We start from the raw sequence: 23,277 nt of genomic DNA on the forward strand, positions 1-23,277 counted from the left end.
CACACATCGATTTAATATTAAATTTTTAATTATTTGATAAGGATACTTTTATCTATTCTCAAGTCTAAACTATATTATTTTTGTTAAAACTATGTAATTTGGTCAATAATAGAAAATAATAAATATATAAATTGTTCATATCAATTTTTATAAATACTATTAATAATTATTAAATATTTGACAAATTCATATAATTTTATAAAATAATTTTAATGTTTAGTAATTCAAAGTTAATACGAATATAATAATCAAATTAAAAATAGAATAATATATATATATATATATATATATATATATATACAATTTCGGTTCTTCGGATATAAATTCGGTACGGTCTGGTTCGGTTTTCGGTACGGTTATTTATAAAAGATCCAGAACCGTACCAATAAAATTTTCGACACAGTTCAGTCGGGAAAAATTAATGGTCAATGAATATTTTTCGGTTCTAGATATTTTTAGTCCAGTTTTCGGTTCGCTTTTGGAGATATCCGGATCCGCGGACACGCTAATTTTTATAATTAGAATCTCAGCTTCTTTCTCTTTCTCTGTCGAAACTCAAATCAGAAGCACTATACGATTCTCCGATCCCCAATCATCTTCGTTTATGAGGTCCTTCACTCCTTCTTCTTTGCATTCTTAATACATCTCTGTTTACAAAATACAAGCTGTCTTTAATTTTCTACGAATTCATATCTGTAGCCTGTAGCTGTGCTTGTTTATACACTAATCATTTTTTAACTCGCTATGGATCTGATTTTACATTCTTTTTGTACTTAGATCAATCTTGTTTTTAGTATTAAATTTTAATAAATGATTATCATTCTTTAATTAGATTAGTTATGTGTTTGTTTTTAATCTTGTATAGGTACTTCCGATTTAGGATTGTTCTTGCTTTTTTTTTCATTTATTACTTAGATTTATTTTTTTGCTATTTTGAGTGATTTCATATTTTGCTATTATGAATGAGTTCTTTGTGACTTGATGCTATCTAGAGAATTGAACTGTGGCAATGATGATCTAGGTAGCACGGACATTTCACTCGATCAATGTTTTCCTTTTCGGAAACATGTCGGACACTTGGCGTTCCGGACATTAAACTTCAATTTTAACATAGAAACCTTAAAATGATGCTGTTTTGCCATGTCCCATGCTGTTTTGGATGGGTTTTTGATATCTGGATTTTCTTCAATATTTATGATGGATTATTTGTTTTACGATGTTATTTGTCAGTATGTTGTGGTTGTTTTGTTTTTGGACCAGAAAAACTATATAAAATGGAATTGAGTTTACTCATTGATTGATTTATTTTACTTTATTCTGTTTGCAGCTCAAAGTAGAGGCTCACTCTTGGGCAAGTCTTTCGGTTAAATTTCAGTTCAGCTCAAAGGTCGACCCTTTATGCTGCGGCTAAGTATTTTATCAAACACTTGGTCTGCAACAACTTCCGGGTTTAAGAGATCGTACTTTCCGCATCAGCCAGAAATAGGTATTATTGTTCAATCACGGCGGTTGTTGTTTTCCAATTCAATAGCTTGTTTTTGCGCTTCTAGGAATTGGCGTGAAAATTCGAGCTCTGACAATTTCTCACTGAGAGATAAATGCAAATATGGTTCTTTTACTAACTTTGATAATGCGTTAGCTTGCTTTAATCAGATGCTTCATATGAACCCTTTGCCTTCTGCTGATCAATTTAATATGTTAAGTATTATCTTTTCTTGTTCGAATGAAACATTATGACACTGTTGTTTCCTTGTACAAAAGAATGGAATTATTTGGAGTTTCGTCTAGTGTTTATACTCTCAGTATTTTAATTAATTGCTTTTGTCATTTGCATCGTGTGGAGTATGGGTTTTCAGTTTTAGGTAAAATCTTTAAATTAGGACTTGAGCCCAGTATTGTTACGTTTAATACTTTAATTAATGGATTGTGTACAGAGGGTAGAATTGTTCGAGCAGTGGAACTATTAGATTATATTGTAGTGAGAGGGTATCAACCTACTTTGCATACCTATAGTATGATCATAAATGGTTTGTGTAAGAGTGAAAAAACTAGTGTGGCTATTGGTTGGATGAAAGAAATGGTTGAGAGAGGTTTTGAGCCGGAAGTGGTGGCATATAGTGCAGTTATTGATAGGCTTTGTAAGGACAGGCTGGTTAGTGAAGCTCTAAACCTCTTCAATCAAATGACGAGTACAGGAATATTACCTACTGTTGTAACTTACGACTCCTTAATTTATGGTATGTGCAATTTAGGCCAATTGAAGCAAGCTTTAAATTTACTTAAAGAAATGCTAGAGTGGAATATCAAACCGGATGTAGTTACCTTAAGTATATTGGTCGATGGATTTTGTAAGGAAGAAATGGTTTTGGAGGCTCTAGGTGTATTTGGCAAGATGATTCAAAGGGGAATGGAGCCTGATATAGTCACTTACAGCTCCTTAATCCATGGTCTCTCCAAGTCAAGCTTGTGGAAGGAATCTTCAACTTTGTTCAATGAAATGCTTAATCGAGAAATCGCACCAGATGTTGTTACTTTCAGCATTTTAATTGATGTGTTTTGCAAGAAAGGTATGGTTTCAGAGGCTCATGGAATCATCAATTTAATGATCCAAAGGGGTATACAGCCCAATGTTGTCACATACAATTCACTGATAGATGGATATTGTCTTCAGAGTCAAATGGACGAGGCCAGAAAATTGTTTGATTTAATGTTCGATAGCGGTTGTACGCTAGACGTACTTAGTTATAACATCTTAATCAAAGGATACTGCAAGATTGCTAAAATTGATGAGGCAAAACAAGTTTTTGATGGAATGCCTCACAAAGGTTTAACTCCTAACTCTATTACCTACACTACTCTTTTAAGCGGCTTATGTCAGGCAGGGAGACTTGTCAGTGCAGAAGATCTTTTCAACAGAATGTGTTCTCGTGGCTGCAGCCCTGATTTAATAACATACTTAACCTTGCTTCATGGCTTTTGCAAACATGGGCATCTTGATAAGGCACTAGCACTGTTTGAATCTATGAAAAGAAGCCAGTTAAAACCTAATAAAGTAATCTATAGTATCCTCATTTGGAGCATGTGCAAAGCTGGAAAATTTGAAGAGGCAAAGGAACTATATTCTAACCTTTCAGCTGATGAGTTGCAGCCTGATATTTGACCATATAGTACAATTCTTGGTGGTCTGACAAGGAGTTAAATATGCAAGATCTTTTTGAAATGGAAGATTATGCTGCGAATCAGTTGGCTGCTCCAATAAAGTGTTTTTCAGTGCAAGGATGCATCAAATGCAGCCAACCCATCCAATGGTTGATGAGAGAATTTAAGCAAATACCATTTGTAGAGGGTCAGTGATGGAGGATTTGTTCAATATTGAAGAATCTGCAATAGATTTCTCAAGATAATTAAAGATGACTGCAGATTTGTTTTTTGTCGAATTAAGAAAAGACGGGCCTTTTAAGAGTTTTCTCTTGGTGGACTGGAGAAAGTTGTGCTTTGACGTTAAATATTTAGAACAAGATATTTACTTATGTTGCCTATTGATTTCAAAGTGTCCCATCTCTTAGTATTTAACCGGTAAAAGTTATTACTTGGTAATTTAATATTTAGGACATTGTGGCGTGCTTCTGTTTAATTTAAATCTAGAGTTGCTCTTTGGATTTATATCCAGCACTTTATGACATCTTAGTATTATTCTCTCCTATTCCTGTTTAAGATGGTGAAGTATGATGCTCACTTGCATGCAGGTATTGTATATAGATGGCATTTGTAACAACTGCTGAAGTCTGTGATGCAAATCCACAACTTATTGTGGGTGGCGAGCTCAGAGCACTCCAGCCAATTTTTCAGATTTATGGTCGGCGCCAAGTTTTCTCTGGACCAATAGTGACCCTGAAGGTGTTTGAAGACAATGTTTTAATCCGTGAGTTCCTTGAGGAGAAAGGCAACGGCAGAGTTCTTGTTGTTGATGGGGGTGGTAGTCTGCGATGTGCTATACTGGGAGGCAACCCTGTGGTTCAAGCTCAGAATAATGGCTGGGCAGGTATAGTTGTGAATGGCTGTATTAGGGATGTTGACGAGATCAACGGCTGTGATATTGGTGTTAGGGCTCTGGCTTCTCATCCAATGAAAGCCAATAAGAAGGGGATCGGAGAGAAACATGTTCCTGTGACTATAGGCGGGACAAGAATTTCCGATGGGGAATTTCTATACGCAGACACAGATGGGATCCTTATTTCTCGAACCGAGTTATCTGTCTGAGGCTGAGCTATCCTTTCTCTTAAGAAGGTAGTAATTTCAAAAAGCCTCTGTTGTACTGCTCATTATACAGGGAGGTTGATGCTTATTTCTAGACTTGATCATCATGAGATTATCACCTTTAAATATCAAACATGTAATATTTGCTGAATTCAGGTACGCTGTTCGGTTTGTCATTTCTCTATTGAAATTGAATTAAGCTTGCGATGATGTTATTAATTAATTGAGACCATCGATTATAGAGAATGCTGAGTGTTTAATTTGCAATTTCATACATTATAAACTAGTACAAACAATTAATTTATCAATTACCTAGGCATACCGACTCTGAATCCCCAGTGTCCTCTTCCGTCAACACACTTGTGTCTTCCCTTGTAATGCTCATGCTTGAAGCTGATGAGCCAACTGTTTCCGATACCTCTCTTTGTAGAAATATTGCTTTTCTCTTCCTCCTCCTTTGCTGCCATTTTCTCACCAGGTCTGAAAGCTCTCGTTGATCTCGAGATTGAGATTCCATCTGAGGCTCTTTTAAATCTCGTGTACTCTGGTTATCCTCCGTATCGTCACCGTTGCTCAAACTCACTAATGTCATTGGAAAGAGAAGCGGTCGACAGCAACAGAGGATAAAGATAAGCAGTGTAATGTAAATATATAAGCTTGCCCAGACAGAAATTGTCCATTTCCAGTTACGCAACAATTGTTTTGTCAATGGCAGCTTCGAGTTCATGAGGATTTCAGCTTCATATAACTGTGGGAGATATGATGTTCCGGCCCTCGGAATCAAAGTCACTCTCACAGCTTTTGTTCTTGGATTTCCTTCTCTGTGTTTTAATATCTCAACTGACATCTTCTGCGTCTCTTCGGAAATGCCCAACAGTAGCGGTATGCTCATTAGACATGTTCTTACCAGCCGAATAGGAAGGCTTCGATATGGAAACATGCATGGTTGGCTCGATTTTGTAATCACAACTCCCTTAGCTGACAATAGTTCTGCACTCAACTGATATAGCTCTTGATCAGAAAAACAGGTAAACCGATACCCATACTGATAACTTTAGATTCTGAGTATGCAATTATATCTAAAACTATGATTCATTCTTATATGATTAATTTGCTCTTGCTTCAATGGAAGTTCATCCATATAAGGAACTATTGTTTACCACCATTGTTTCAGGCTTATCATAGACTCATTTTTCCTCATTTCGGTCAAAATAAACTCAGTTTCGAGCTGAGTTATGAACTTAAATTCAAATTATCAATATTCTCACTATATGAAACTCAAAGATCATCGTCATCCAAAGTTCATAACCCTCTCAAACTGAATTTAAGCAACCTTGGATAGAATATTCGACACAGTTCTTCTTTAAGGTAATTGATTCTTCGAGTTATAATGACCAAACATCAATTTGTCCATTTCAATTATTAGACTTCAATTTCTATCTTTTCATGCCAAATGTATGCAAATGTGGCATTTGATTTTTACTGTTTTTAGATTGTTTATGCATTTTTTAGATATAAATCAATAAAACCGATCAACACATGCATGTTTAAGCAAAAATAGATTGTCACGTACCATTAATGAAATTAAAATCTAATAACTAATATCAAACAAATCAAAATTTAGTAACTTCAAAGTAAATAGTAATAATTAAAAATATTAAAAGATATTGGCAAAATACCTGAAACACTCCCATTTCTCTATTATAGTAAGATTCAGGCATCAAAAGCTCCAATGAAGCATGAAAAGTATGGCCAACAGGAATACCCATTTGCCCCCTCTTAAACCCCTCACCACCACCAAAATTAAACTCCGCCGTGGGATTCACCTCACTATAATCAAAAAACAACCGTTCCCTCAAAAAAACCGGCTTCTCAATCCAAACTCGAACCAACCCAAACCCCAACAAACCAGCCAAAACCACAACACAAACCAAAACCACAAACACATGCACAGCCCCCATAATTCCCAACCCCAACTTCCTAATCAACATCACACTCCCATACGTGAGCTTAGATGGTATTTGAAGAATCGTCGACTCCACGGTGGCCGTGGTTACCTCCGTCCGCCGGTAGGATTCATTGAGCATGGAGAAAAGAAGTGTGAACGGTGAGAAGAGTGTGGTGATGAATTTGTAGATTATGTCTGATTGGAATGAGAGTAAGGTTATGAACCAGTCTGGTTTTGGGATCAGACTGTAGTGGTCATCTTGTTTTTGTGGTTCTTGTTCCATGGATGACGGCGGTGTTCGGCGGAGAAAGCGAGAGGAGAAGTTGTGAGAGGCGGAGGTGGAGTTTGAGCAGGAAATGGAAATGGAAATGAAACGTGGAGGCATGCAGAGTTTAAGGTTTGACATCTGTTAGACAATGGACTTCCTGCATGCGGTTCAAAAAATGGTGTAATGTTTTACTTTTGTTTTTGGTTGGATAATGAATCAATAGATTTATTATTATAAAAAAATGTTTTTTTTAATTGATTCAATTTTTATGAATAAAACTTGTTAATTTAGATCTTAGATTAAATAAAATTTAACTAAATATTAATCAGACTTAATAAATAATTAAGTTCGGTTTAAGCGCTGGGGAGTAAATTGTCAAGGTCGTGTGTTCAATTCCTTACACAAGCGTTCCTCCCTCTTCATTCATTAAAAAACAAAAGATTTGATTTAAATAAAAAAATTAATATATATATATATATATATTTAATTATTATTTAATTTGAAAATGTTATATTTTATAGATTTAATTTAGTTGAATTTTAAATATATAAAATTCAGTATGGTTTAATAGATTTGGTTGAACTGCAATGTACATACATATTTTATTTCAAGAAATAAAAACTATATTAATTAAAAATATCCGAATACAAGCAAAGATAAAAAGTTGGGTACATCCGAACTTCAAACTAAAACATTAGACATGAAAATTGTACGCTATAGTAAGAGTGGATAACTATGTTCGCGGATCTTCTAATATAACGCAATGAACTATCAGTAATAGATTTTGGCACTCTTGAATAATCACAACAATATAAGAACGATCTTCCATGAATGAAGAGAAAACTTGAATTAAAAGTAATGTACATTCATACTTTAATAGTATTAGAAGTTTCGGATAAAATATATATTTTTCGGAAATAAAAAAAACAATCATATTAAGTTACTGTTGAAGCCATGAGCTGACAAGAGACTATCTAATGATTTTTTTTGTATGTTTACTATACTAGTGTTTATCATCGTAACCCATGTTGTTATTTCTGTTTTCATCGCTTGATCGTGAAAAATTGAGTGTTTTTATCACAATATTTTTCTATATCATAATTTGTTTTGAGTTTTTTTAGAAAATATGCTGGTCTAGCAAAAATTATTAGAAGTTTCAATTGATTCTTTAGTAAAGAATTAAATAGTCTAAATGAGAATGTCTTTTATTTCTGAAACAAAAGAATTGGTTAGATTAAGATTAGGTAAAGCATGTTTTTATGGTGTGATGAACTTAAATTCTTTAGAGAAAACTAGAATAGTTTTGTGATAAAAATAAAAATAAATACTATATAAACTTAAACTAGTGTTTATTCGTGATTGTATGAAACAACAGACAGAAATCCAATAATGCATAGATAATGAAAGCAAAATTAAAAAAAAATAGAAGAAAAATTTATGGCGAATTTAAAGTTTTAAAGATATTAAGATCAGAATGCTAAAAAATTAGAGGTAAATTAAAAGTAAAATTCGACGTAAATAAAATTTCGGAATCCGCCACTGAATATTTGGTATATGGTTGTGCAAATGAAACCTCTAGATATAGTTAAACAATTAGCACATGTTAATTAGTAGTTTAAATTAATGGATATGAAGCAATTCACGTGTCGTTTTAAACGTAAATTTACATAACAAAATCTAACTTGTACTTCTCTCAACATTTCTCGGCTCCTTATGAGCAAATCTAGGCATTTCTGCTAATTGTTATTATTATGCCTTCATGCAAACTAATTTTCACAATTTAAGTGTAGCCTTGGTGAATAACAATCTTATTTAGAATTTAATTTTTTTAAACAACACTTAAAACCTTTGGATTCTACTAAAATAAGCAACAATTTAAACTTAGTAACTCATTTAATTTACAACTCAGGTGGTCAAAAGTCATTGATTACATTTACAAATCAACATATTGTTCCTTTTCATAATTTAATTGAAAACATTAATTGTGTCAGGAATATTACGGGTAATTTATAAAAAAATGTTATAAACTCCTCACTAAAATTTTAAAATATTGATTAAACAATAATAATACTCTTTCGTTTTTTTTTTTTTATATATTCCATTTTAGATTTTTTCTTTCCATTTTTAATATTTTTCCTTGAAATAAAGTTCAAAAGTGGGTAAAATGCAAAAAGCACTTTATTTTGTTACAAGAATACTGAATAAAAATTAACAAATGTTCATTTTACTCCCTAGACTTAGTATACAAGATCAATTAAGATTTTTATAATTTTTAAATAACACTTTAAATTTAATATTTTTATTCGTTTACTTCTTCAGTTGTTCAATAATTTTTGTAATCAGTTTCAATACGTATGAAATGCTCTAATCATTTTTTAATTATAATTAATATGAGGATATAAACGAGTCAAGGCCATAAATTTGAATGTAATAGATCCTTTGTGCCAAATTCAGATGGAAAAATGAACTTTTGTCAGTGTATATCGAAACAATGCCGTACTGTAGAATTACTACAGCTGTACTAATTTTCTCTTTCTTTTATCTGTTCAGAAAATTTTCTGTTAATTAATCACTTCTAAATTTTACTTAATCTCTCTATAAATACTTCCACTGATCTCCAAAACTGTAAAACTTCGCTGACAAGTCTCTCAAAAACCACTCTCTCGCTTCATTTTCAAATCAAATGACAGTCAAGTGACTCTTACACTTCTCCTCACCGCCACCGGCGTCGCCGATGGAGTCCAGTCCTCCGCCACCGCGACAAGAGCTTACCTCTGAAACCCTAGCTTCCGCCACCTCCTCCGGTGCTCAAATCAGTAGCCAAAACGACAGTCATGTAGGAAGTATCGCTGAAAGAAGAGCCGCGAAATGCGGATTTAAAGCTGAACGAATTAATACGGCGCGTTTTCGTACTGTTAGTCCCTTAACTTCTCCGCCGGCGGTTGTACGGTCTCCGTATTTAACTATTCCTCCCGGAATGAGCCCCTCCGCTCTCCTCGATTCTCCGATTATGTTACAGAATTGTCAGGTTTTTTCTCGCCATCTCAATTTTTTAGGTTTATTAATGGATTACGGTTAATTATTTATTGAACACTTAAAATTCCCCATTATTTATGCATTTGATGTAGTTTCCAGTTAGTTGACACGTGGCACATTCTAGAATATTTGAATAGTTAATTAGTGGTCGATTGTGAGTTTCCATAGTTGCTGAAAATCTATTGTTTATTTGTTAATAATTTGAATATGTATTTGTGTTTCTTATACAAATTATTTGCTGTTCTTGATGTACAATTTATTATTTTATGACATTTTAGTTATGCGTATAAAATTTGTTTGGTCTTTGGTGTTTTGGTTTTTGTTAACAGCCGTCTCCGACTACCGGAAGTTTCCCGTTTCCGCTTCTGAATTATGAGAGTTTTTTGCGGGGTACAGTTAAGAATGATGTGGATAAGGCCAGTAGTAGTGCTGCTTCGTTCCAGTTCAATGCTGCAGATCAGGTAATAATTAATTTAAAAGGAATTTATATTTATTTTTGTTGTTCGGCGTGGTGGATATCGAAGGATAATAGCAATTCATTGCTGCATTGAGCATGATTTGATTATGATAACTATGACAGTCGGGTAATTTCATCAGAGTTTTATATGGAGTTTCTTGTGCATTACGTTTTTAACACTCTCTGATAGGAAAACAATGCTGCTAATTATCAAGAAGTTGGCTCTGTGGAACGATCAATAGATTTTGAATTTCCAGTCGGGATCATAAAGGAAGCTACCACAGAGAGCTATCCTGGAGAATCATCTGTTAACATGAAGGTCTTAAATAGCATGGTTGCAAATGCTAACTTTGGTGATGGACTTAGGAAGCAAATGGACTCTGTCCCTGGAGAAAATATTGAAACACACCGTCGTCTAGAAGAAGAGAAAGGGACATCCTTTTCTACGGGGAGTGCTAGAAATTCTGAAGATGGATACAATTGGAGAAAGTATGGGCAGAAGCAGGTGAAGGGTAGTGAATATCCGAGGAGCTACTATAAATGCACCCACCCAAATTGTCAGGTTAAGAAAAAAATAGAGCGTTCCCATGATGGTCAGATTACAGAAATCATTTACAAAGGTACTCATAATCACCCTAAGCCTCAGCCTAATCGACGAGCACAAGTTGGATTAACTTCGTTCGATGAGGTGCCGGAGATGGATGATGGAAGAGAAACCTGTGCCAAAGCTGGATCTGTTTGGAAAAATTCTCAAGAAGGGTCCAAGGATATAAAAATCGGTTCTGATAGGAAGACTGACGGTCTGGAAAGAACATCTTCAGCATCTGTTCTGACAGAGCTTTCTGATCCACTGTCGATTAGCCAAGGCAAACCTCTAAGAACGTTTGAATCTGCAGGAACTCCTGAACTTTCTTCCACATTTGTTAGTAACGATGACGACGATGATGGGGCCACTCAGGGAAGCATATCACTTGAAGTGGATGCTGATACAGAGGAATCTGAATCAAAAAGAAGGTACTTGAAAAACTACATGCACTGGTGTGTAGCTGCAGATAGAAAAATAATCTGACATTTGTTTTTGTCATGTTTCAGGAAGTTAGAAAACTGCTTGGTTGAAACAAATTTGTCTTCTAGAGCTGTTCGTGAACCAAGAGTTGTCGTCCAAATAGAGAGTGAAATTGACATACTTGATGATGGGTACCGCTGGAGGAAGTATGGTCAAAAAGTTGTCAAGGGAAATCCAAACCCCAGGTACTGCATTCTAAACAGTTTTATCTCACTTTTATTTCCCTACCATGTTTTCTCAATTAAAATGGACAAAACTGGAGTAATTTTCATGATTTTGTGTCTAATGACATTTTGTATATTTACTTCAGAATTGTGGTTCGTTTTTTCTAATACTCTGTCCGTCCCATTTAAGAAGTTCCATTGTCACTTTTACGGTCTTCCATTTAAGTAGTCCCATTTGAGTTCTTAGTACTTTTTGACTTCAATTTCCCCCTTTACCCCCTTTTTTTTTACCTCAAGGTTAAACTCTTAGTATAATAATGACTAATTAGAATCTCAAAGCATAAACAAGGGTAAAACAAGAATGAAAAATGTTAATTATGTTATCTCAAACTGTCTCTAAACTAATATGAGACTTCAATGGAACAAAAGGAGTGGTATATATTATGTTATTTGGAATCCCGGTCACACGTTTATGCATTTTACGGAGAGTTGACAAACTTGATGCATTTGAAGAAATATGCTGTTTTTGTAAAAACGTCCGTTTATTTACAGGAGTTATTACAAATGCACGAGTGCTGGATGTTCAGTGAGAAAACATGTGGAGAGAGCCTCCCATAATCTGAAATATGTAATTACAACATACGAGGGGAAGCACAATCATGAAGTGCCTGCAGCTAAAAACAGCAGTCTAAGCTCAAGTGGTAACAATTTATCTCAGGCTAATACAAACACACAATCTCCTCTGACATTAGCCCGAAACACCCACAGAATAAAACCAGAAACACAATTTCAAGATTTCGCAACTTGCTTCGAGACCAAACCAGTAATAACCGACGACTATACAAGGCCCAGTTTTCCTGGAAATTTCAGTAATGAATTGATGCGCGGGGCTTCCTCCTTTTATCCATTGAAATACCCTTCCTATCAACACGCCATGCCATACAACTCAATGGAGCTCAACCGTTGCGCTACCCATCACTCTGGCTCTATTGCTTCCCTCCTTCCAGATTTCCAGATTTCACAATCGTCGAATCTTCATACATCTGTAAATCCGCCCATGGCAGGTGTTGACTTTGATTACAATGCGAAACCTATTAGTCACGGTCAGCCTTTCTTCTCAGGTCAGCAGTTGGTGTTTCCAAAACAAGAGCTAAGAGACGATGATCATTACGATGCTGGGCAGGCTACCGTTGAGCATTTTAACGGAACTCTGTCATCGTCGGTATATCCAAGCATCATGGGGAACTTCCCCTCGTAAAAGTTACTTTTTTCGCTTTTTGAAGTACAGGTAAAAAAACACAAAACACAGAAAGGTAAAGGAAAAAAAAAGGGTATTTATGTTTGAATGATGTTATTGTTATACTATTTTTTTGCTCATATCTGTAGACTGTAGTAGTTGTAGTTCACCTTATTTTATAGAAAATGTATACAGATATTATATTATATATTATAGATTTCAATTTTGTATGTTATAGTTAATTTATGTGTTTGAGGAAGCATACGTGTTCACTGGATCAGGGTTAAATTTCGCTCGTTCATCCAGTTTTCAGCGTTTTCCCACGGCCGTCCTACTTTTTCTTCCCTTATTATTTATGGTTAATATTCAGTTTTGGTTCTTGTAAACTTTTAGTTTTTTAGCTTCAGTCTTAGAACTTTGTTATTTTAATTTTTCTTGATAAATTTAAAAGTTTATTCCTAAGGGTTATGATACTACGCATATTGTGATCTTAGTCTCACAAAAATGAAACTAAAGAGCAATTCATGGATTATATGCTCAAGTAAGTATGCTACTGGAAGTAAATTGTTTTTGGTGTTGCCTCTCTAATTTTTTTTTCATCTCTTTAAAATTTTCATTTAATCCTTAGTTTTCTTCGATGTAGAAGTTCGCTTTCTGGTTTCCACTAGAAATTACAGTTTTTCACCAATATGTTCATATTTATCAATGTTTTATGGGTTTTTTATTTGAATAAAATACTTTGATGCTCGAGTTTTATGTGTTTTTGGTGTGTTTTTATGAAATTTGAGTTTGTTTGTGTAGATTTTTGAATTATTCAAGACCTTTTAGCGATTGTTCGAGGTTTATCAAGTTTCTTGGAGATTCAAGGTTTTTAGGAGTTTGATTGAAAGTTTTCTCTGAGATGAAATTAGCTATGGATTTCTCTATAGGTGTAAATGGTGTACGAGATCTTCTTGGTTTGTTTTGAGCCGTCAAATTTTCTTCCGTTGTGAAGATATTTTCGGTTTGCACGTTGATTTTCTTAGATTATTCAAACAATTTTAGTGATTGTTCGGACTTCATATTCAAGTTTTTGAAGATTCAAGATTTTTTGATGTGTTATTGTCTATCTCTTTTGAATTTCGTTAAATGATCGGAAATGTTAGGATTTAATGGTTCGAGCGGATCATCGATATGATCGGACAGTGTTAAATCAAAATCCTTGTGCTAATAGAACCTTATTCACCGTTGAAAGTCAGGACGACTCTTTTAGCGAGATTGATATGTTCTTGATTTTTCTTCTTTTCGTTTAAATTCTTTTATTTGTATTTTGGTTGTTTCTTAATATATATTCTAGAATCTTGTATGACTTTTATTATCTTGTATGTTGATCGGATGAAAAAAAATCTACATCATTATATATCCAGCGCTATAGAGGGCAATTTTGACCATTTTATGGCCAAAATTACCCCCCCAGTCTCCACCCCTTAAATCTTTTCATTTTGCCGTAAATAATTTTGTCATATATTGTTAGTCTTAGTGTTATTTTTTTTTCGTTTCTCTGATTTTTTCACCTTACATGTGTTTTTCTCTTCTTTAGATGTGAAGCTCCTATTAGAGGTCGTTTAGAGATCGTCCCAACAGTTGAATCGGCAAATCTGAAATATCTAATACAATTTGATTTACGTCCGTTAGATTTATTGTGGCTTTAGAATTTTATTCCTATATTCTTCTATATCTCTAAAATATTACATCAATTAGGCTAAATTTATTTATAGATTTTCCAGATAGATGACACTTTAAGTATCGTTATATTTATCTATACCGATGTCGTGGCTATATTTGACATTCTTTGTAGTCGATTTAAAACTCTCTATAGATGATTTTATCATTAATAATATTTTATCCTTTTGCAAAAATAAAACTATGTCATTAATTTTATCCATAAATCCATATATCAACTCATTAATGTTAAGGATAAGAAAGAAAAATATGTGATTAATGCAAAAGTGATATTCTTTTTACGAGATCAAAATTATAAAAAATGGGGACGAAAGGAGTATAAAATTAATAAAATACTCATAATTATGATATCGAAACTAATTGAATTATAATTCCAATGTATGACCTTTATACATATGAAATGGCTTTGATTTTTGAGAATCGTTACTTTATATTGATTTAATTTAGAACAATCAAAAGAAAAAAAATGAAAGAAAAAAAACTCTTCTTTCCCCTCTCTTTAAATTCTTTCCCCTTCTTAAAAAATCCTAACCGCAACTCTCAAAAGAAGGTGATTTCATTTTTTTTAGCACAAAATAACCACTCCACCCTCTAATTTTTTTCTACTATTTTAATATTTAGTTTGTTTTGCGGGAATAATCATAGATTTAAGATCTGTTGGTTTTTCTTTTTTTCTTTTGTGAGTTTTTTTTGTCTTCCTTTGTAGAGGTTTTATCTAGTAGAATTTTGATTCATATTCTTTATAAATATATCTAGTAGAATTTTGATTCATATTCTTTATAAATTTTGCTATTTTCTAGATAGCAATATTTACAGAGAGCAGATCTGAAATGTTAGCAAAAATATTATTTCTAATTTTCTCTCAAGGAAACGTATTTAAAAACCAAAGTGTCGATTTGTGATTTATAATAACCACTGAGTAAAGCGGAGAAATAGTCGGGTTGCACATTCAAATAGTTCTATCAATGCGTTTGTAGAAATTAGATATGATTTTCTGTTACTTTACTAATCAAGTTGTACTTTCTTTATAGCTATTACTAAAATGCTCATTATTATCACAAAAAATAAAACAATCAAATGGATTATTATTTTTTTAACATAAAATACCTATATCTAGCTAAATTCTCAATTCTTGTAAAAGTAAAATTTTGTCTATTTTTACACCGACAGAAAAAGTATAAGATTATAAAGATAAGTGAGTGTTACACCGACATGAAAAGTATAAGATTATAAAGACAAGTGAGTGCCCTTAATACTTTTTATCAGCGCAAGAGATTTAATTACTGAAGGTAAATAATTATTTAAGATAGATCATAGATCATTTACAATATGAATGACATCTTTACCTGCTAATCACTTTTTAAATCAAATTTTGAATAAAAAAATAGAAGGTTTATTTAAGACTCAACCGATTAATAACATCCTAAGTAGCACGGAAACGGAAACGAGAAACGGAAACGATACGAAACGGACACGGGAAAACGAAAGTTTTTTAAAATGAAGGACACGAAACGTGGGGAAACGTGTAAATAATAAAAATTTAGGGATATATTTATAAAAATATTATTTAAATATTTATGATAATTAACAAAATAATTCAATTTAATATACAAAATATCTAAAATTTTATAAATATATAAAAAAATATAATACAATTCAACACAAATAAGTATATTTGTTGTATTGTGGACAATGCGAATGTAAAATTTATGGGTAACTAGTTAGATTTTTTTATTTGTGGGTAATAATTTTAAACTTTTTTACAAATTTTAATTTTTATTATTTACAGAAACGGCCCGAAACGTTTCGTATGGGTGTCCAAGAGTTTCCGGTTTCCAAAACGTTTCCGAAACGGGAAACACAACTTTATCGAAGTTTCCGTGCTTCTTAGATAACATCTCGTACAGTAATTGATTAACCGGACAAATCTATAATCATTCATGCTTTTCTCGCAAATAATGCATGATTAATCAAAAAATAAATTAGAATGTAGACTTTCACTATTTCTAATCAAACTTTGAGTAATTTGGAAATTTGTTTATCAAATCTCTCTATCAACTCTTCAGAACATGATAATTTCTTTGAACTGATGACAGTATCAAAAAAATTAAGTTTTAACTCGATTCTATACTTTAGAACTCATATTTTTGATGGATCTTTAACTCAACTATCTTATTAGGAACTTATCACCAAGATGCAACACAAACAGAAAAAACAAGTATCGCTTATATTTCAGGGGAAGGATTCAATTCAAGAGAGAAATTCAATGAGATCATATAAAATTCATGCATTACAAACAATACAATAAGTGAAACCACGAAGAGCATACTCTACTTTTAATGAGAAAAAGTACAACTGACAAAAAAACAAACAAGATGATTAATAACTAAAGGTTATGAAAGAATAATTTCTCAATTAGCTCTAATCGTCATTAGAAACACTGAATTAGCTACATTGATCTTCATCGATTTGAGAACTGCTATCTCGTAGGTCTACCCACAACTTCTTGTAATTATTTCATTACTCAATCATAAACAATCCTAGCAAACAAATCTTACCTATAAAGAATGAATCCCACTCCAAACTATTCTGTGTCAAATCTACCTATGATGATCATATAATTATGCAGTTTGCGTGTGTTACGAACACAACCATAAGCAAAAAGCACCTGCAAATAACTAAAACTAAATTACAAACATAACCATATCGCCATAACCAAATTCTGAGCGATACCTAGCAAACATATCGGAATCACAAACACTGACACCATATCGGCAAACTACATGCCGCAATCCAAACCACCAAGCAATAACCTACTCTGGCCACAATCAATACAATCACAAGTGATAAAGTGCTACAAAACTAAAAATATACTACAAAAACAGAGAATTATTCATAATAGGCGATAGCCCACATCATAATTATCATAATAATAATAAAAAAGTACCTAATATACAAACCACCATCTTAATCATAATCATAATCATCATCATCATTACACTGGAAAAAAAACCAACATAACATGAAAGACAACAAAGTAAAAAAAAAAATAAACCCCATATAAAAGGCAAAGTTACCAACTTAACCTCAAACCCGCATCAGACCTTTCACTTCTTAAGGCTTCCTCGAACCCCCGGACGGGGTTTAGAAGTATCGGCCGCCGCCGCGGCGAGAGCAACATGCAAATTAACAAGCTTATCTTCTTCATAAGGAAGCTTCGGGTGTCGAGCCTCGTGATGGATCTCCATAGTTTTCAAATCGGGAGCGGTAATTTTGCAATGGGGACACTCGTATTTTGCGTGGCCGCCTTTTTCTTTACCGGTTCTGTCGAGGATTCCGGCTTTGCCTCCGCCTCTGTTTGTCAACGCCGCGTCCACTTTGGCGGCGATTTCTTTGGCCGTGTGCTTCTTTGGCTTCGCCTTTCCTGTCATGACTCGATTTCGAATGAAAACCCTAAATCAAGTAAAAACCCTAATTTTAATTTTGTTTTGATCGCGAGAAAAAAAGAGGGGTAAGTGTGTGTATATATAGGCTTATCTGGGTCTTAGTGCGGGTTACGTTGGCTACGTGGTGGGTTTTGGTTGGCTAGGTCTTTTTTTTTCTCTTTTTATGTAGGAAAAAAAGGTTAAAGAGACCCTCATAACTTTTTGAAAGGTGCAAATATGCGATATCACTTTTGAATAAAAACTTGCTCCAAAAACATATGTTAACAAAAATAAAATCCTTCTAATTTAATAGTAAACTGAGCATATAACACAAATTTGATATAAAAAAAAACTGGACATGCTCATTTATTGAACTTTGTTTCACAAGTTTTAACTTTTTTTAAGAAAAAAAAACTCACCATTGAATTTGAATAGTATAATGCAAAATATAAGGCTCAATTCATTAGACACTCCACAATAGGGGTGTGCATCGGTCAGTTCGACCACCGAACTAAACCGGAACCAAATTAACTGAACCAAAAATGTTAAAAATTTCCAAAATCAAAATCGAAACGAAACCGAACCGAAATAATATTTTGGTTCGATCGGTTATTTCGGTTAACTAAAATAACTGAATTTTGTTAAAATTAATTATTGAAAAATAAAAAATATGAATTTATAATTAATGTACAATTTTAGGGACTTTAGTAGCTAAATCCTAAAAATATTACAAAATTATCTTAACTTTTTTAAAAAGTTTACAAAAATAATACTACAAATACATATAATTTGGTTATTTTGTTCGGTTCGGTTAATTTGAAAATTCCGTAGCCTAAACCGAACCGAATAAACCAAAAACCAAATCGGATTAAAATTTTGGTATGGTTCGGTTGGTTATTTCGGTTTCAACCAAAAATATTGCACACCCCTACTCCACAACATAAAAATATTATAAATACCAATATGATAAATACATAATCCGCTTTCTTGAGACACATCCTCTCAAACCGTATCAAGTCTCTTCATCTTTATTTGTTTGAGAGGCGTTTTTTTTTGGTAATTTTGGGCAAAAAATACTTGCTTGTCCCTTTAAATTTTTAATATTTAGTTTGAATAAATTGTATATCTTGACTAATTTTGGTCGAAATTTAATTCTTTTTAATTTAGTGTCTTAATTAGATTTAATCATTGCATGGCCCAACAACTCATAATCATCAATAATTTAATTTGTAACATAGCCGTCTAATGAAGATTCAACTGCTGCTACAAACATACTTAGCAAGTTTTATGAAGTAATTCATAAAAAAAAGTGTTATGAAGTAATTCATAAAAAAAAGTGTTATGAAGTAATTCATAAAAGTGTTATGAAGTAAATCCTTAAATCCATAACACTAATACGGTAAAATTTAATATTAAAATAGTATAATCACAGAAATTAAAATTCAATCATCAATTATGTGTATATATATTTTTAGCAAAACACTAGAACACCCCTTATATTTATTATAAATACGTTCGTGTTTTAGCATCATATGATGTGATTCCTTAATTTTAATAATGAAAGCAATTAAAATATTACGATAGAATTTTATAATGTTAGTAACTCTTCATCTAAATGACCATTAGATTATTTGTGAAAAAATAAAAAAGCTTGACTACCTTTTCATGCCAAATTTAGGGTGGTGCCCAGAAAAATAATTTGGTAGATGGCGTTAGGCTAAATAGCACTTTAGCACTAATTAATTACTATTATTATCTCAATTCTAGTGTTGTATTGTGGATATGCCGTAATAGACCACTCAACAGGCTGCAAAATAAACTCGACTCTTTCCTTTTTGAGTTTCCATACCAAAATAGACCCACAAAACTGGATGGGGTGCTTACATTTAGTTCGAACTGAATTAAAATTTTATTTTCTGAAATTGAATCCCGCAATAATTTTAAGAATATGAAAAATTTCTTATCAAACAAAAAACCATTTTTATGATCTAAAACCGAATTAATGTCCTCGTATTGTATTTTAATCCGTTAATAGAATGTTTTTTTATCAGCGTTAATTGAATGTGGAAATTCTATTTTCACTATGAATAGTGTCTTCTTTAGAAGGTCACACAAGCATAGAAATTCATCCAAGACCGACCGACTTGAACAACTCATAAAATAGTTAGGAAATTTAAATTCTCTTAAGAAACCAATCATTCTATTTTAAATGAATACACAACAAAATAAAATAATCTTTCGATGTATATAAATGAAACTATCTTTTGATATAGAAAGTCCGATAGCGGCTATTAAAGCTATAGCACAGAAATAATCAGAAGAATAAATTCAAGTCATCGTCAATGTGAGAAATATTCTCCTCCTACGGTACAAATGTTTGAAAGCCGAAAAAGAAAAAAAAAACAAGTAATAGTCACAGTTTGATGCAACAAACAGGCAGATGTTGCAAGGAACCAAACTAAAAACTGGTTCCTAATTTGATCTAATTTGCGGGTTCTTCTGTATGCTGTCTTCACTATAAAGTAATCGCCTCTTGTTCGAACCATATCCATGATACTGGAAGATAATGCTGTAAAGACACTGCCGCAAGCACATCCCGTCAAAGTTCTCGATGAATTTCAGGTCACCGTCCCTTGATTTTGCACCAGCGAAATGCTTATATTCCTCAAACACAGCAGGCAAGCACCAATTTTGCAGTTTCCTAAAGCAACCGACCAATGTGCCTGTCCTATGCTGCCAGAAAGAAGATAAAATGTCAGAACAGAACATACCGTCCATAAGAATCACAAATCCATCAAAACAGAATGCCAAAAGCGACAGTAAAGAACATCAGATTTATCGACGTGTCAACGGGAAAACGGGACACTTGAACACAAACACTGTGTTATTTTAAGGTTTCCCATATTAACTATGGAATTTCATATCCAAAATTCCAAGTTTCGGACATGATTCTAAAACAGAAACTATTAATTGAATGAATGGTTCGTGTTACTTAGACAACGACAATGCAATAAAATATATTCATAAGATTAACACCAATCAGAATCACAAATTGATCAAAAAGAGCATACAAATTCTCGGAATTTAACACCAATCAGAATCACAAATTGATCAAAAAAAGCATACAAATTCTCGGAACTAATCCGAGAAGAATCGTATAAAATTACCTTTCCTTGTTTGCAATGAATCAAGACTGGATGATTTCTCGAATCTGGAGATCAAGAAACAAACACATTTTAAATGGGCCCATTCAAACAGATTAACAGTAACACAAAATTCAAAATCAATAACAAAATTAAAGATTCTGATTAGGGTTATTACCAAGTAAGATTTTCAAAGCCTCCGTCATAGCATGCTTTGTACTAGCTATAGAAGACTGCAAAATTAAACAAAAAAATCATAATTATTAATTATATCAAAACACAAACTAATCATAACCTTATTAATCATAATTATAATTTAAAATATTGAAAAATTATTAAATTCTTACCGTTTTCCCCTCTAATCCAAACTGGAAGAGTTTAATATTATGAGCACGAAGAAACTCCAAATTTTCCTCTGGATAGGGTTCCAAACACAAGTATCTGCAAAATAAAAATTAACCATTATTATTAATTAATTATCGTGATTAACAGAAAATAAACAAAATTAGACATTGAATTAGATAAAAGAAAAGAAAAATTACATGATAGAACGGAGATTGAGAGATTGAAGGAAAGAAAAATTGGAAGGCTGCGGAAAAGATGACCGGAAAATTCCATCTTCCACCATTGAGAAATTAACCGGTGGTTCAACCAATACGTCGTCGTTTCCTCCTCCTCCTCCTGATTCCTCCAATTTCAATCCCATTTTTTTGAAAGAATCAGAAAAAAAAACCGAAAAAGAATCAAAAGAATCAGAATCAGAATCAGAATCAAGAAGAGGAAAAGAAAGCCATTGTTGAAGACAGGGTAGAGAGAGAAGGGGAAAAAGGGGGTTTATTTAAGAGAGGGAAAAAGCGAGAAACGCTGTCGTTTTCAATTAGGGATTCAGATTCCGATTCTGACTCAAATTCTAAGTGATTGGATTGGAATGGGGATGAAACTAGTTTTTTGATTTGATTTGATTTGATTTGGATAATTACGGTTAAATTGTTTGCTTAATATTTATACACAAAAATTACTTAAAGCTGGTTTAATTAATTATTAATTAATTAAGATTTACTGTTCTTCTTTTGCGGCGGCTTATGGAAAAGGAAGGAGAGAAGAAACATAATTGGTACCACTTCTTCAATTAGTCAATTTTGTATCGTATCAATATGAATATGAAAACTACAAAAGTTAAAAATTAGTTTAAATTATTTTTAACGATATGGTTGTCTATTAATTGTACAAAATTGTCTTATTTATATTCTATAGCTATAATTAAATAAATTTTATTTTTTTTAAATTTCTCATATAAAATATTTTTAAACTAATTTTTTTATTATAGATATTTTTTTATTAAATATAATCTAATTTATCTATTATATAAAAAATATACCTTTTAAAATCATGTTAAAACAACAGTTAATCAAATTTTACCTAATAAGTATGTCTATCAACTACCAGCAACAACTAAACCAAACAATTCCTATTATTATTATTATTAATTATAAAAATACAATTTTACTATTATTAAATATAATATAGGAGTGAAATTATCCCATTCACTTATTAATTATGTTTAAAATATGGTCTTGATTTAATTTTTTGAAATTTTAGTTTAGTATGATTATTAATCCATAAATAAAATTTATGACTCCAACATATAATGGACAAAGTAAATAAAATTGTATAAAAAATATTTTCCATAAACATTTTAGTAATCTATTTTTCACTATATAATAACAAAATTAGTATATTTTTTCATTAATTATTAATAAAATTAATTAAAGAAGCAACTTATACTAAACTTAATGAAAATGTATACAAATTATGTTTCAGTTTAAATTATAAATGATTATAATATAAAATTATTAATAACAATTAGTACTAAGACTCAAATAAATAATATAATTATAAAAATGAAACTGTAATTTATAAATTAATATATAAAAGAATAATTAATGATAGTAAAAAAAACATCACTACTGGCTAAAAACTAGTGTAACAAAAACAGAATGGATTGGGTGGGGACTATGATTTTGTAGTGTTTGTTCTTGTTAGGAGGTTAATTGTTTATGGAATGTTCTTTTTCTTTTCTCTGCAAATATATATATATTTAATGCAGACTTTGACAAGTAAAATACATATTTTTATGTATATTTTCTCCCATCTCTATGCAACTGCTTAGTACTTGCATATGTATCTTCTTAGTTATTGCTCTTAACAACATCATCTTTTGAGGGATTTTTTTTTTACACAATTTATTAAAAAAGAAGAAGATGAAATCTGTTAATAAGAAGTAATATTACATATTACATACTATTTATACTTTTGTCTATATAGAAATATATTTGATATGTTTGAATTTTTTTAAGTGAAATAAGACCATTAAAATATAAGGAAACGGACATCGTAACTAGGTTGCCATACCCTTTAGCAACAACATCAAAGATACATTTAAAATATATGAAATAACAATAAAATAAATAGAAACAATCTTAACAATAGTAACAATTTTAAAATTCTTAAAAGAATTAACATCATCCCAAATATTATTGTTGTATAGTTAGGA

The 23,277-nt window shown here is 32.1% G+C and overlaps 6 protein-coding genes across 7 annotated transcripts; 3 read left to right on the forward strand and 3 right to left on the reverse strand.

Moving 5' to 3' along the window:
* Nucleotides 1-1,348: 1,348 nt before the first annotated feature.
* Nucleotides 1,349-4,503, forward strand: LOC126655398 (putative 4-hydroxy-4-methyl-2-oxoglutarate aldolase 2). Of its 2 annotated transcripts, none has more exons than XM_050349577.2 (2): nt 1,349-1,486; nt 3,747-4,503. In XM_050349577.2, exon 2 carries the CDS (start codon nt 3,760-3,762, stop codon nt 4,258-4,260), a length of 501 nt encoding a protein of 166 aa, XP_050205534.1. In that variant the 5' UTR covers nt 1,349-1,486; nt 3,747-3,759; the 3' UTR covers nt 4,261-4,503. The 2 variants fall into 2 exon arrangements, with proteins under 2 accessions (XP_050205534.1, XP_050205535.1); XM_050349578.2 differs by having other exon boundaries at nt 1,350-1,486; nt 3,760-4,503.
* On the forward strand, nt 1,399-3,740 carry LOC126655396 (pentatricopeptide repeat-containing protein At1g64100-like). The gene is given in 2 exon segments (XM_050349575.1): nt 1,399-1,701; nt 1,703-3,740. Coding segments are annotated over 2 exon segments (1,761 nt in total). The 3' UTR covers nt 3,161-3,740.
* On the reverse strand, nt 4,495-6,628 carry LOC126655397 (seipin-1). The gene is made up of 2 exons (XM_050349576.1): nt 5,937-6,628; nt 4,495-5,257 (listed from the first exon to the last, which is right to left on the reverse strand). Exons 1-2 carry the CDS (start codon nt 6,609-6,611, stop codon nt 4,562-4,564), a joined length of 1,371 nt encoding a protein of 456 aa, XP_050205533.1. The 5' UTR covers nt 6,612-6,628; the 3' UTR covers nt 4,495-4,561.
* Nucleotides 6,629-8,996: 2,368 nt separating this feature from the next.
* LOC126656117 (probable WRKY transcription factor 2) lies at nt 8,997-12,668 on the forward strand. The gene is made up of 5 exons (XM_050350602.2): nt 8,997-9,501; nt 9,839-9,970; nt 10,157-10,980; nt 11,059-11,217; nt 11,749-12,668. Exons 1-5 carry the CDS (start codon nt 9,208-9,210, stop codon nt 12,452-12,454), a joined length of 2,115 nt encoding a protein of 704 aa, XP_050206559.1. The 5' UTR covers nt 8,997-9,207; the 3' UTR covers nt 12,455-12,668.
* Nucleotides 12,669-17,044: 4,376 nt separating this feature from the next.
* LOC126657794 (protein METHYLENE BLUE SENSITIVITY 1-like) lies at nt 17,045-17,662 on the reverse strand. The gene has a single exon (XM_050352570.2). It carries the CDS (start codon nt 17,584-17,586, stop codon nt 17,263-17,265), a length of 324 nt encoding a protein of 107 aa, XP_050208527.1. The 5' UTR covers nt 17,587-17,662; the 3' UTR covers nt 17,045-17,262.
* Nucleotides 17,663-19,806: 2,144 nt separating this feature from the next.
* On the reverse strand, nt 19,807-21,734 carry LOC126654464 (tyrosine-protein phosphatase DSP3-like). The gene is made up of 5 exons (XM_050348324.2): nt 21,266-21,734; nt 21,071-21,164; nt 20,902-20,956; nt 20,748-20,791; nt 19,807-20,313 (listed from the first exon to the last, which is right to left on the reverse strand). Exons 1-5 carry the CDS (start codon nt 21,427-21,429, stop codon nt 20,053-20,055), a joined length of 618 nt encoding a protein of 205 aa, XP_050204281.1. The 5' UTR covers nt 21,430-21,734; the 3' UTR covers nt 19,807-20,052.
* Nucleotides 21,735-23,277: the final 1,543 nt, after the last annotated feature.

The sequence above is a fragment of the Mercurialis annua genome, linkage group LG7 (assembly GCF_937616625.2).
Source record: "Mercurialis annua linkage group LG7, ddMerAnnu1.2, whole genome shotgun sequence".
NCBI lineage: Eukaryota > Viridiplantae > Streptophyta > Magnoliopsida > Malpighiales > Euphorbiaceae > Mercurialis > Mercurialis annua.

Coding starts and splice junctions, on each gene's coding strand:
- LOC126655398 (XM_050349577.2), top strand. CDS start 3,760: ATGGCATTTGTAACAACTGCTGAAGTCTGTGATGCAAATCCACAACTT.
- LOC126655397 (XM_050349576.1), bottom strand. CDS start 6,611: ATGTCAAACCTTAAACTCTGCATGCCTCCACGTTTCATTTCCATTTCC. Junction 5,258..5,936: donor GAGAAATGGGAGTGTTTCAG/GTATTTTGCCAA, acceptor GAGCTATATCAG/TTGAGTGCAGAACTATTGTC.
- LOC126656117 (XM_050350602.2), top strand. CDS start 9,208: ATGGAGTCCAGTCCTCCGCCACCGCGACAAGAGCTTACCTCTGAAACC. Junction 9,971..10,156: donor AGTTCAATGCTGCAGATCAG/GTAATAATTAAT, acceptor ACTCTCTGATAG/GAAAACAATGCTGCTAATTA. Junction 10,981..11,058: donor GAATCTGAATCAAAAAGAAG/GTACTTGAAAAA, acceptor GTCATGTTTCAG/GAAGTTAGAAAACTGCTTGG.
- LOC126657794 (XM_050352570.2), bottom strand. CDS start 17,586: ATGACAGGAAAGGCGAAGCCAAAGAAGCACACGGCCAAAGAAATCGCC.
- LOC126654464 (XM_050348324.2), bottom strand. CDS start 21,429: ATGGGATTGAAATTGGAGGAATCAGGAGGAGGAGGAGGAAACGACGAC. Junction 20,957..21,070: donor TTGGATTAGAGGGGAAAACG/GTAAGAATTTAA, acceptor TTAATTTTGCAG/TCTTCTATAGCTAGTACAAA. Junction 20,792..20,901: donor GGCTTTGAAAATCTTACTTG/GTAATAACCCTA, acceptor CTTGATCTCCAG/ATTCGAGAAATCATCCAGTC.